Consider the following 13,663-nt stretch of genomic DNA (forward strand, 5'->3'; position numbering starts at 1 on the left):
ATATATATATATTAAAAAAAAAAGAATAAATTGCAGTATAAAATATTAAAAATGCTCTTCATTAAAGATTAAACAATGAGCTCGACCCCAGAACGGCTGTATTTGTGTTTGATGCTGATCAGATGCGATCATAAAAGTTTTTATCTCTGCTCTTTGTCTCCCTCTGCTGTTTGTTTCTGTGAACTGCAGGAACCTGCCTCTGGCCATTGCTATCTCCATGCCCATCGTGACGGTGATCTACATTCTGACCAACGTGGCTTACTACACCATCCTCCCCATCAACGCCATCCTAGACAGCGATGCTGTGGCTGTCGTACGTTTGTCGTTTCCAGTCACCCACGTCAGTAAAACCTTCTGGTCATCAAGCCTCTAAAACTCATCGTCATTTCCTTCCAGACGTTTGCAGATAAGGTGTTCGGGGTGATGAACTGGACCATCCCCTTCGCTGTGGCTCTTTCTTGCTTTGGTGGACTGAATGCCTCTATCGTGGCTGCATCCAGGTGGGTGATTGTGCCTTTTTAAGGATTATACGGATTTATCTCTGTAATAGGAAGCAGGTGGAAGAAAGCCCAGGGAGGTAGCAAAACGGAATCAATGTGTGAATGAGAGAGACAGGTGTAACAATGAAGCTGTGTGGAGTACAGGTATTTCAGGTCAAACATTTGAAATTATGGGGCAGAGGACAGAGGAGGATGCTGGGATAGGGTGGAATGATCCGCTGTGGAAAAGAAAAAGATCCGTCATTATCAAATCCTGTTCATCATCGTCCATCAGTCAATAGACTCCATCATCACAACTTTCTGTTTGTTTCCAAAGGCTGTTCTTCGTGGGCTCCAGAGAAGGCCACCTGCCCGACTTCCTGTGCATGATCCATGTCCACCGCTACACCCCCATCCCGGCCCTGCTCTTCAACGTCAGTCTCCATCATCTCACCTGTTGTCTGGACCATTTGGTGGACACCCACACCCAGAGATCTTAGCCTCACTTGGTGCGTTTGCTCTCCTCTACAGGGATTCATGGCTCTTATTTACCTGTGCGTAGAGGACGTCTTCAGGTTGATCAACTACTACAGCTTCAGCTACTGGTTCTTCGTTGGTTTGTCTATTCTTGGGCAACTTTATCTGCGCTGGAAGCAGCCGGACAGAGAGCGACCACTAAAGGTACCTCGGCTCATCTGGTGCTACAGCACTGAAGATGATCACCGTTGATGTGATGAATCAAACCATCTCCTCAACGTTCCCCTTCTGTTCACAGCTCAGTCTGTTCTTCCCCATCGTGTTCTGCTTCCTCACCGTCTTCCTGGTGGTGGTACCTCTGTACAGCGACACCGTCAACTCCCTGATCGGTATCGGCATCGCCCTCTCAGGCGTGCCCGTTTACTTCCTCTGCTGCTACACTCCAGCCTACAAGAGGCCCATGTGGCTGCGCAGCTTCATCGGTAAGACAGACACGAGATTCTCCGTGACTACAGTCAGGGGGCAAAGAAAGTACTCCGTCTTTCAGTTCTACATGTTTTTTGTACAGCTATCAGTTTTTCCACATGGTTGAGGAGGGACTTTGGTCCACTCTTCTTTCCAACATTGCTGCAGTTCACTGAGGTTTTTGCTCACCTCTCTTAAGGTCCCACCACAGCATTACTGTACAACCAGGCTGAGGTCTGAACTTCGACTGAACCGTTGCGACTCAAATCTTTTCTTTCTCAGCCTAATTCTCTTGTAGAGCCGCTGCTGTTTGGACTCATTGTTCTGGCCCAGTTTGGTCAAAGCTCCAGCTGTTGGACAGATGGTCTCATAGTTGTCTCTAGAGGACTTTTATATACAAAGGTGTTCACGGTTGACTCAGTGACTGCAAGGTGCTCAGATCCAGGGGTTGACAAACAAGTCCGAATCATCACCCGTCCACCCTCGTGCTTCGCACTTAGTGCGGTGTTCGTCATAATATTACAAAAACAAGTCAACCATGGAATCTGAAATACACCCTGAAAGACTCTTTTTAAAAATTATTAGTACAAATCTTGGCAGCACGGTGGCGCAACTGGTAGAGCTGCTGCCTCTCAACGAACAGGTCCCTGGTTCAAATCCCGGTCCAGGGGCCTTCTGGGTGGAGTTTGCATGTTCTCTCCGTGCATGCGTGGGTTTTCTCCGGGTGCTCCGGTTTCCTCCCACAGACCAAAAACATGCATGTTAGGCTGATTGGTAACTCTAAATTGTCCCTAGGTGTGAGTGAGAGAGTGAATGGTTGTTTGTCTCATTTGTCTGTCTCTATGTGGCCCTGTGATGGACTTGCGACCCGTCCAGGGTGTACCCCGCCCCTCGCACAGTGATTGCTGGACATGGGCACCAGCGACCCCCGTGACCCAAAATGGAATAAACGGGTAAAGATAATGGATGGATGGATGGATAGTACAAATCTTTGCTATGATGTTGCTTCGCCTGTCCCTTTAAGCTAAACCTGCAATTTGTTTTCTGGTTTTAATGGGGACTAACTGAAGGCAGCCACCAAAGGGTCTTGCTCTTCTATCAACTTTAATGTGGCCCTAACCGCAACGTGCACCCCCACAAATTTTATATCAAAACGACCGGCTCGGGACCGTGATGTGTGCCATTACTCTCACTGGCGTTTCGAGTTACCATGGTGACGTAGTTTACAAACAAATAACTTTGCTATTTTAAAAGACGAGCTTAAATTTGCTGCGGTGGTAGCCGAGATCCTGAATTCAAATAAAAGCATTCAACATGGCCGCCACAGCTAAATTTAAATGGCTTTAACTCAGCTATTTTTACACATACGGAGCTGAAATTTGGTGTGGTTATAGCTGAGAACGCTCCCCATCACATACTGGGTCCACATCAAAAATCCAAGATGGCTACCAAAGCTTAAAAGGAAAAAAAATACTATAACTCATTGATTTTTTGCCATATTGAGTTGAAATTTGGTATGATTGTAGCTGAGAGTGAACCCCATCACATACTGTCAAATCAAATATTTAAAATGTCTGCCAAACGGCAGTCCCCGTCAAAGTTTCTCCAGGAGCTTCATTTTCCATCCCAGCAGCTCAAAAGTTCTAGACCACTCTTTATTTAGGTTGGCATCAGTTTTAACCTTAGTCTGGACAACAGACGGGTTGTTTAAACAAATCAGCTATTTCACTACTGAGCTGTGCTGTTGAAATAAATCTGACGCCGTGCACATTTGCAGACGTCTGCATTTATTCAGTACAAGTTGATAAACCAGGAGACAGATCATCCCAATCGTCTTATTGTTTGTGCTTTAGCGAGAACACTAGCGCTGCACGATAAGAGGAAAACATGCAGTTTGAATTGTTTAATATAGCTCTATCGGTTGTGAGAACCCGGAGCCACGGTAGCTCGGTGGTCGGTGCTGCGGTCTTGTAAGCCTGAGGTTGCAGGTTCGAGCCCATGTTGTATCTGGAGGGGTTTTGAGGGAAGTTGGCTCACAGCGGTGCCTCCCCGCTGAGAGGAGCAGCTGTTTGAAAAACAAGTGGTGATAAACGAATGTGTTCCTCACTTGTGTCTTTGTTTCCTGTCATCACGACGATTACGACTCTGTTCAACGTTATGAGTCAGGCGTGGCCATCAAGGACCATGACGCTCCCTCTGATCAGCCAAATATGTTATTAGTACACGTAACGTTTAAGGCAGTTCTTTTTAATACTGATTAACGTATTCACCCACTTGCATGTTTTATATGTTTATTGCTGTCATAAATCAATTATGGTCAATTTAAATTGGCCTTCTTTACACACAAAATTGAAAGAATAACCATCTTCAAAATTCTTCCTAGTAATGCAGTTACAAATATCTAATGTAAAATATGTACCCAGTTTAAAGTGAATGTCTGAACACAAACCATCCAACAAGTGAAGACTTAGAAGGTTCAATGTTCTTTATAATAATTAGCATCACATGTGGTACATGAGGCGGAAGGAAACTGTGTACTCAAGGTCCCAGTTACACCTAAAAATAGCAACAAAAATCCTGAAAAAGAAACAGTATACAAGGATCTAAAATATATATGCAAAACAATAATAATGTAATATAATACAGTATATTAAACAGCAGCCTGAACATGAGTCTGTTGTGAGCAGATGGGTATGAACATAGCAGCTTAAAGGCAAGAAATCAGCAGCATGGATAATCAGCAGGATGGATAATCAGCAGGATGGATAACGTGTCAAACATTAAACTAAAGTGGCATTACAGTGATTATCATGGTTTGGGAAGCTGTTCCTCAGTCTAGTGGTTCTACACTTAATGCTCCTCAACCTCCTTCCTGGGGGGAGCGGGGGAAAAAGTGTGTGTGCTGGGTGAGTGGGGTCCTTCATGATGCAGTTGGTCCTCTTCCTGCATCTATAGGTGTAGATGTCTGTGATGGTGTGGAGGCTGACTCCAAGTTTTCTGTGCAGCCTTCACCACTCTCTGCAAAGCTTTTCTTTCTGCAGCTGTGCAGCCTCCATGCCACACGTTGATGCTGGAGTGCAGGATGCTCTCCACTGCACACCTGTAGAAGGAGGTGAGGACTGAGCTTCCCAGACCAGCTCGTCTCAGCCGCCCGAGGAAGTAGAGTCTCCGATGAGCTTTCTTGATCAGGCTGGTGGTGTGTTACCCCAGCTGAGGTTGTCATTCAGGTGCACACCCAAGTACTTGTAGCTGGAGACAACTTCCACAGCAGATCCTCCTATGTTCGGGGGGGGGGTGTGTGTGTGTGTGTGTTTGTTCCGTCTGAAGTCCACGACAATCTCCTTCATCTTCTTCACATTGATGTGAAGGTTGTTCGTCCTGCACGAGCTCTCCAGGTGTTCCACCTCCTGCCTGCAGCTGGACTCATCGTCGTTTGTGATGCATCCAACCACCACCGTATCATCTGCAAACTTTACAATGTGACAGCCTGGATGAGTAGGTGCGCTGTCATATGTGAGCAGTGAACAGGTGGGGGCTCAACACACAGCCCTGGGGGAAGCCAACGCTGAGGGTTATGGTGAAGGAGAAGTTGTAGATCCTCACAGGCTGTGGTCTGTTGGTTAAGAAATCCAGGACCCAGTTGCAAATGGGAGGGGCTTAGTCCTAGTGTGAGTAGTTTATCCATCAGGGTTTGGGGAATCATGTGGTAAAAACTGTTGATCTGTAGCCATGTGTGAAATAATGGCACCGAAAGTGTTGAGCTGATCATTCGGACATCTTTACAGCCAGCTGAACTCATTCAGTGCATTTATTACCATGTTCAAGACTCGAGCGCATGCTGTGGGTCATATTGTTGCATTTAAAGTTTAAGTTTTACTCCACCTACTTTCTCCTTCTTGCCGATAGTCAGATCCAGTTTATGAATATTTACTTGATCTACGTCCTTCTCACCTTAAATCCAACACGAACTTGTTTTTTTTAATTGATGTAAACTGAAACTGATAAGAGATAAAACATGTTGACCTCTTGTAACTTCCTTTTTTTTTTTAGCGAAATCTGGGATTCTGATTCAGAAGGTTTGTTACTCAGTTCTGACTGAGATGGACGTGGACAAAGTCGAATGAAGACGTTCAGTTTTTTTCCATCCCGACGAGTCTCAGCCTGAACTCCTCTCCTCCACCTGCTGCTGCTAACCAGAAACCAAAGGACCAACGTTTAGGTTGGAATTGGACCCGACTCGTACTTCTGTGACAATCATCACTCGGTGATCGGGATTTCTTCACAGACCAAAGACGATTTAAACTGCAGAAGTCGACACCTGTTTTTATTTCACAAAAAATATATATATTTAAGTGATAAACCAAGCATTATGTGTAAAATACAGTTTGTTTGTTTTTGTGCTAATTATTGTTAAATTGTTTAAGCATCTTTAAAACTGAAAGCACTGCTGACTGTAGAAACCTTCTTGTTTGCACATAAAAAAACAAAGCAATGGAAAACGATGCAACTCCACATTCAACTGTGTGTATAGAAGTTTATAAAATGTGTTCTATTTTCAGCTGTAAGGTCTGCTGAAGTAAAAAAAGGGCTATTTTTACACAAATCAACTTGTTCCTTTGACGCGCTTGACTCAAATGCTGTTCAGAGTTTAAACCAGTTCCGGGAAAGTCGAGTATTTATAATAAAATAACTTCACAACTTAAAACGACTCATTTCTGTCCAGAACGCACAAATAAATACAAGACGACAACAACCAGGAAGTGTCTGGAAGAAAAGCTTGTATTTGATTTAGAATAATACGTTTTACCCACATTTCTCTTCTCCTGTTTATAAATATGTACAATAATCACAGCAGCGTGTGGCTAACAGCTGGTGGGATTCATCCAATCGTGTCTTTCCACAGCTTCGCTTTGACTCCAACTTCTTTTGGTTTAGCTGAAGAAGTCTGCTTCAGAGGATTGTGGGTAAACGTCTGCCTCAGTGGACCTGCAAAATGACAAAGTGATAAAGTAAGCCAGTGGGTCCCAACACTGGTCCTTGCGGAACACCACCCTGCATGTGCTAGTTGTTTCCCTGCTGATTTGAATGAATGGGGGCTTAACAGGCTTTGGCAGAACTTCAGGCAGTAATAAAATCTCTGAATCAGGTGTTGGAGCAGGGAAACAACTAAAACATGCAGAGTGGCGTTCCTCAAGGACCAGTATTGGGAACCATCGAGTAAGCAACACAGCATGCAGCAAAATAGTTCGCTCCTCGTTGAGATGCTGCGAGCCGAAAGTCGACCAGAAAGTAGAACCTGGTAAAAATCTGTCCTCTAACACGAGCCGAATCTGTAGAGATGAAACGTCAAACTGGACAGCAGAACAGCTGAAAACCAGTTTCATCCAAGTACATACATAAAAGAAACCTGGACTTTGTTGGTAACTTGAGGTAAAAAAAAAAAATCTTCCTTGGCTCTAAAGTAGGTTTAAGACGATGTAAACAGTTTTGAGTGGATTGTCTGCACACTGTGCTTTAAAACTTGATTGATCAGTGAAAGGTATAAAAAGGCATAAAAAAAGCAAAACAGTAGCTGAAATGGCAGAAAAAAAGTTGAAAGGAGCATAACAAGCTGAAATTAGCGTAAAGAAGTTAGTTAGCCTGAAAGTAGCAGAAATTACCACAAAATCTTGAATTTATCTGGAAACAGCTGAAACTAGCTAAAAATGCTAAAAATGTAGCTGAACAGATAGAACAAGCTTAAATTAGCATAAAAAAGGCAGAAAGAATGGAAGTTTGCCCAGTTAGGCTGAAAGAAGCAGAAATGAGCACAAAAAATGGAAATTATCTGAAAAAAGGCTGAAATTAGAAAAAAAAAAAAAAAAAAACTGCTGAATAGTAGCTAAAAAAGGCAGAAAGAAGCAGAAATTACCAGAAGGAAGTACAGAGCACATTTTTGCTGAATTAGGCTGAAAAAAGTTTAAATTAGTGTAAAAAATGTGGAATTAGCTGAAAAAGCTTAAATTGTCATAAAAACAGCTAAATAGTAGCTGAAATAGCAGAAAATGTTAAAATTGCAGAAATATGCTGACATGAGCAGAAAGAAAAAGCAAAAATGTTGTAGTTAGCAGAAAGAATCTGAAAGGAGCAAAAAACAGCTGAAATTAGCTGAAAAAATGTCTAAAATTGCACAAGGAAGCTGAAAGAAGTTGAACCAGAACAAAATGTGAACAGATCTAAAGATTTGAAGGATGGAAAATGAGCTCAATTCATTGCTTACGAGAAAAAAAGTGGAAGAAAAGGCTAAATATTTCAAAAAAAGCTGAAGTTGCACCAATAACAAAAGTCGTAGCGCCCATCTCCTGAAAGAGCTGAACGTTTTGATCTATGATTTGTTGAAATAACTTGAAAACTGTGAGAAGGAGAATCGAGCCGAAAAATGTACGGAAGAAAAATGGATCACAATAGTGTGAATGCAAACATTCACACTATGAACACACTTGTTAAATCAGATGCAAGTTTTTAATATTCACCAGGTTTAAATTCTGACACCAAGCCAAGGAACAAGTCGAACTTTCTGTCGACGCCTTCAGAGTTCTGGCTGTAATGAAGCAAAATGGCCACAAGGAGGAGCATCTTTCCACTCAATGTATTTAGACGTTCGTTTGCTTTTGTGCCGATTCCTTTCTATACCATGAATGTTGGAATAAAACAACTTTTACTCTGTTATTTATAATAAAATGTTCACAGCCACGTCTGATTAAACTCCACTCTCCGTTGTCAAAACCTAAAAAACCATCAGTAGATACATTTTAAGACCGTCGTCTTTCTTTTCTCTCGGATTTATAAAAGTCAAAATTAGTTTGTTGAGCTGTGTACACTTTTAACTCCGTTATCATAGTAAAGCTTTTATGTGATAAGTGAATAACGACAATAGTTTCACATATTTGGAGAGTAAATTCTCCAGATTGATCCAAACGAGGGACAACGCTGGGCCCAACTGACCTTTAGCAGCTATGTCCAGACACTTCTTTACTCTTCTCTCCCTTTCCTCCAGCTGCTGGGCCAGCTGAGCGTTCTTCCAACCTAAAACCAGTTACAACACAGTAAGACGTAGCAACTTCTTTATAGTTTGGTTCATCTTAGCAACACAAACCTTTCTTCATGCCTTTGATCAACCCCTCGGTCTTGGGCACATCTGAGTCCGGGTGTTTGATCATATTTGGGATCCCCAGCTTGTTTCTGATGAACAAGTTTTTGAGCAGAACAACTTGGAACAGAGAGAAGCAGTTCGAGGTCATCCAGTATGTGAACACCGCCTGAGAAGATTCAAACGCAGACTGTGAGCTGCAGCGCACAAACACATCTTGAGAGGTTTAACAGGCTGGATGGAAACAGATGTTGAACTAACCGTGGGGAAATTGATGGTGAGAGGGAGGATGGCCAAGGGCATGATCCTGAATACCGTCTTCATGGCTTGCAGGTTGGGGTTGTTGACGCCAGACTCCGCACCAAGCTGGAGAAAAGTCACATGGACGTGACGAGCTCAGAAAACCTTTACTGCGACTTTTACTCTGAACAGCCGCCTCACCTCCAGGATGAGGAACATGGTTCCTGTGACAGCCAGAGGAAGAAGGTAGAACGGATCTGCTGCCGTTAGGTCCATGAACCACAGAGCGCCCCCTGTCTGCAGGCTGGGCACCGGCAGGTACGCCATCTTCCTCAGAGCGACGAAGAAGGAGAAGAAGACTGGAGCCTGAAAGACACAAACATGAGTGAAGGAAGCACAGAGCATAAATACAGAAAAAACAAGCAAAGAAGAAATATATTCTATAAATAAATACATTAGTAGAATGTGTTGTGTATTAAAGCATAATCATAGTGATTATTTAACAGGAAAGTGTTTTAAATGTAATCTAACAAAGGTTTGCTCAACAGCATAAAAGACAACAAAAAACAATCCCATCGATAAACTTTTTCTTTAACGATGTCTTGTGAATTTTCTAAATCTACAGGACTTTATAAATATTTTAAATATGCGTTGCAATCAGTGCGACTGACAATTGATCCAACTCAAGTTAAAATCTGATTCTAGGACTTTCAAAACCTGGAAGGTAAAGCTCTAGACATGTAAACATGGCAACTATGTCTCAAAAACTTATATTAAATTAAAATCAGAAATTTGTACATGTTCAATTATTAGTAATAATACAATTTAACACAATAAAAAAATTCTGTCGATGCAGTTTGACAAATTCTGTATGTAATGACAGAAATTGGTCACAAGAGGGCGCACTTTCCCACATTTTCTTACAAATGTTCACTTTTTTCTTTTTTTTTTTACAAATGATTTCATCAAAACCATTTTATTATCAATTATCCGAATAATCTTAATAATATTATTAATGATTATTATTATAAATTATCTAAAATATTTACATTTAGGTCTAAATGAGCTGTTCTCTACTTTGTCCATAATAAAAACAGGATCTGCTGCCATCAGGTTGGTAAATCACAAACTGTTTCTTTCAGGCTTCTTGACTAAAACTAAAAACTTTTCAGCAAAATAATTTTAACCTTAATGGCAAGTCAGAACAACGGTACAAATACACAATAATAAATGTGCAATATACATTTACCCAGATCTCCAGTATGTAAGTGTTATCAATGTTGTCAATGTTGTATGTTCCCATACAAAGACGAAATTAGTTCTCTGCATTTTACCCATCGCACCTGGGATACACCCAGGTGGAGCAGTGGGCAGCTATTGAGTGCCCAGGGAGCAAACGGGGATTGGGCGTCTTGCTCAGAGACACCACGACATGTGGGAATGGCTGGGAGTCGAACCGCGACTTTCTGGTCCCAGGTCGGCTGCCCTGCCTCTGCCCCTAAGCATGATTAATTTTTCAGGAATAAATGCCATTTAGGACGGACTTACACAATTTATCGTTTAATTTCTAAACGTTTCTTACTTTTCCATGAAGTAGTTTTATCAAATCAACTTCTACCTCACAAAAACACAACAAATGTGCTGAAATATAAACATAAATACCGTAATTTCCAGACTATAAGCCGCTACTTTTTTCACACGCTTTCAACACTGCGGCTTAAGCAATGCTGCGGAAAAATTTAAGAATTTTTTTTTTTGTATTTTTTTATTTGACGGGCTAACAAGCTTCATGCCGCCAAAATATTTAGCCTTGTCACGCCCGGGTGCTCACATAGTTGCCCAATCCAAGTCGCTCTTGGGGGGTGGGTCCTCGTGACTCAATGGCACTACCTGTGTAAACAAATGTTTAAAAAAATCTGGCCTATGGAATTACAAAACAGGTCACAGTGGACAGTGGGGAGGAGAGAACGGGGAGAGGTTTTTTTTTAAATAAAAAAATAAAAAAAAATTACTGTACGTATTTGTATATGTTACCAGTACGTATTTAATTCAAAGTTTAAAAAAATCTTTCTGTGTAAATATCTCATGTTACAACGTGGACACCCGCGGCTTATAGACAAGCGCGGCCTATATAAGTACACAATTATTATTATTATTGTTTAATTTAGTGGGCGTGGCTTATATTCAGGTGCGCTCAATCTTCCGGAAATTACGATATATGCATCCCTAGGTGTGGAGCTTTTTTTTTTTGTACTTCTGTTTTAATTTCCTGGTTGCGTTTGTTGTTTAAAGTTACATTTTCAGTCAAAAATGATAAAATAAATGTTTACTGCTGATTGAATAAATAAAACATACCTGTGAATTCTTGCCAAATTAATCAAAGTCACAAAGAGCTGAGCTTTAAATCAATCAGAAAATGTTCTTAGCATAAAAATGAAGTAAAATACGGAGAACAACGGACCTGCACCAAAGGAACGAGGAAGCTTCTCAGAGGATTCACGTCATGTTTCTTCTGGAACAGGTTCAGATCAGAGAACGCTTTGGCAACTAAAAGAAAAAATAACAAAATTCAAAACTTCAAATGAGTTGGACATTCAAAGGGAAGCTGAGAAAAGAAAAACGACAGCGTTAATATTTACATTCGTATTTGTTTCCGCTCTGCTTCGCCTCGTTCATCTTGTTGGTCAGTTTAGTGACCTGAGGCAGAACATTGTTCAGCTTGGCCGCCTCTCTCTGACCCTTCACGATGATGGGAAACATGACCAAACGGGCCAGAACCGTCCCTGTTCAGACATAACGGAGACATGAGAAGGTAAATGAGGTGTACAGAAAATAAATTAACACTTTGGTATATTTTAGTTAAAAGACTTTATTTACCTGTAACGATAGCCCCCCACCAGGGCAGGCCCAGACCGAGGTGAAAGAACTCCAACAGGTTCTGGATGAGACCCACCGGTGTGTAACCGCCCAGACCCAGTTCTACCAGTAGAGGCTCTGCAGCCACAGCCTGCAGGACGTCTGCTGCTGTCGGAGCAGCATCGACCACCTGCTCCACGAGGGGCGGGGTTAGAGCCGGGGCGGGGTCAGACGGAGGAAGAGTTAAGTTTTCCGCTGCTGAGGTTGTCATGGAAACCATTTCAGCTGTCATCTGGAAACAATGGCGACAATCACTTTTTAAGTTTAGGTGATGAAAGTTTCTACTGCCTCAGGTGAGTTATCCCACCCACCCCCCACTTACCTGTTCAGGAACTGTCTGTGTGATGGCGGGGGTCCCATCAGCAGGCTGAGACATGGAGGACGACTCTAGGACAGGAGGACTGCTGAGGACGACTACTTCAGGAGGTGCTGCTGATCCTTCATCAGGAGGGATCTGGGCAAAACAAAACCGAGTCTGCAAATCGTCGAGGTGGGACCAGTTCAGAACTGAATCTAATATCATGACTTTAAAAGAAAAATAGTTTTTTTAGTAGTAGTTGTTTTCAGGTCTGTAAAAAAAAAAAAAAGACAAACGCAAACAAGCAAAAACAAAAAACAAAACAGAGCTCAACTGAGCTGGCTGATAAACAAACACCTCTTATCAGGACTATGGCTAGCGTGGGGGCTCTGGACTGCGCTACGACCTTCCGTCAAACTCAGTGCCTCCACTGGCCTCCCTCGTCTCCCCTGGTGCAGCAACCTAGGAGATGCGAAGGCGCCAAGGGGTGCATCGCTCGCCTGGCTGCCATGCTGGGACCCCCGCCCCCTACCCACTCCACACGTATTATGTCTTTTCACGTTGCTTTGCTATGGTAGATTTTTTTTATGCCTCACACCGTGTCCTTGATAGGGCACGGTGTGAGAGATCTTTTTTTTTTTACACTTCTGTCCATCTTTAGGACGGCTGAACGGAAAGTAATTTCGTTGTACTTCACTGTGCAAAGATAATAAAAGCGTTCTGATCCACGGTAAAAAAAACAACAACAACAACTTTATCCCAAGTGAGAAAACTCACCTGTGAGCTGCTGTGTCTGACGACCACGGCGTTCACCCAGACAAGCTTCCCGTGGTGTCGGCTGCTGGAAGGACGGCTGCATCTGAACAGCATGTGAAGGTGGGACCTCTGCAGCAACAGCTGGTGGGAAAAAAAAAAAAAAAACAAGAATTTGTCGGCAAAACAAATGACACAGTAACAAAAAAAAGAACTAGTATTTAGAGCCAGCTGCTTTAAAACGTTGTAACTTTGACCATTAGTGGCTACTATACATTTCTTAGCAAAAATGTAGCTGTCCTTCAGCTGCACAGCGAGAAAAGTGGCTAAATCACCTTGACAAGTTGATTTTGTTGAAGTCTAGAGAGTGATGTTAAAAATGTCAAGTCAATGTGTACATTTAAGAAAAAGATCAAAGCTGGATTGTTAAAAAAGTATATATGAAGTAGCTTAGTGTGTTTTTCGTATTAGAATTAGAAAAATTAGAAAGAGTTATTCATTTTGTTCTGTTACTTGAAAATTATTATGCTTGAAATAATTGTTTGAAAAAAGGGGCAGATATAATAAGATTTTTTCTTCGTTCTGCTGCCTTTCATTTTAAATCTCTTGTATCTTTTTATATTGTTATGGAATTGTTTTGTACTTTTTTAAAATGAATACATTTTATACCATACCATTTTAACACTATTCCGATGAGTAATACTAAGGAAAGAAATTTAAGGTTTATTTTAGTTGCATGTTTTACTGCCTTTAAATTATCACCTATACGAAAACACAACTTATGTTCACATACAAACAAGGTCTTTCAATACCAGGTTGGCATTTAAGAGACATGATAGGAAAGAGCAGGTGATTATTTTATATATATATATATATATATATATATATATATATATATATATATAT

General features: G+C 41.7%; 2 protein-coding genes across 2 annotated transcripts in view; one reads left to right on the forward strand and one right to left on the reverse strand.

Annotated features, from left to right (window-relative positions):
- Positions 1-6,002, forward strand: part of slc7a7 (solute carrier family 7 member 7) — an 18,963-nt gene extending 12,961 nt beyond the window's left edge. Inside the window, exons 3-8 of the mRNA XM_037675211.1 lie at positions 123-313; positions 397-500; positions 817-913; positions 1,011-1,160; positions 1,255-1,438; positions 5,472-6,002. Of these exons, the coding sequence (XP_037531139.1) occupies positions 123-313; positions 397-500; positions 817-913; positions 1,011-1,160; positions 1,255-1,438; positions 5,472-5,545 (800 nt within the window). The 3' untranslated portion in view covers positions 5,546-6,002. The remainder of the gene's footprint in view (positions 1-122; positions 314-396; positions 501-816; positions 914-1,010; positions 1,161-1,254; positions 1,439-5,471) is intronic.
- Positions 6,003-6,080: 78 nt separating this feature from the next.
- oxa1l (OXA1L mitochondrial inner membrane protein) overlaps positions 6,081-13,663 on the reverse strand; it is an 8,649-nt gene continuing 1,066 nt past the window's right edge. Inside the window, exons 2-11 of the mRNA XM_037676501.1 lie at positions 12,782-12,901; positions 12,029-12,160; positions 11,668-11,938; positions 11,430-11,573; positions 11,252-11,337; positions 8,992-9,156; positions 8,812-8,916; positions 8,557-8,719; positions 8,406-8,486; positions 6,081-6,407 (exon numbers count right to left, since the gene is read on the reverse strand). Coding sequence (XP_037532429.1) covers positions 6,301-6,407; positions 8,406-8,486; positions 8,557-8,719; positions 8,812-8,916; positions 8,992-9,156; positions 11,252-11,337; positions 11,430-11,573; positions 11,668-11,938; positions 12,029-12,160; positions 12,782-12,901 — 1,374 coding nt within the window. The 3' untranslated portion in view covers positions 6,081-6,300. The remainder of the gene's footprint in view (positions 6,408-8,405; positions 8,487-8,556; positions 8,720-8,811; positions 8,917-8,991; positions 9,157-11,251; positions 11,338-11,429; positions 11,574-11,667; positions 11,939-12,028; positions 12,161-12,781; positions 12,902-13,663) is intronic.

Source organism: Nematolebias whitei, chromosome 1 (genome assembly GCF_014905685.2).
Source record: "Nematolebias whitei isolate Nwh7 chromosome 1, NemWhi1, whole genome shotgun sequence".
NCBI lineage: Eukaryota > Metazoa > Chordata > Actinopteri > Cyprinodontiformes > Rivulidae > Nematolebias > Nematolebias whitei.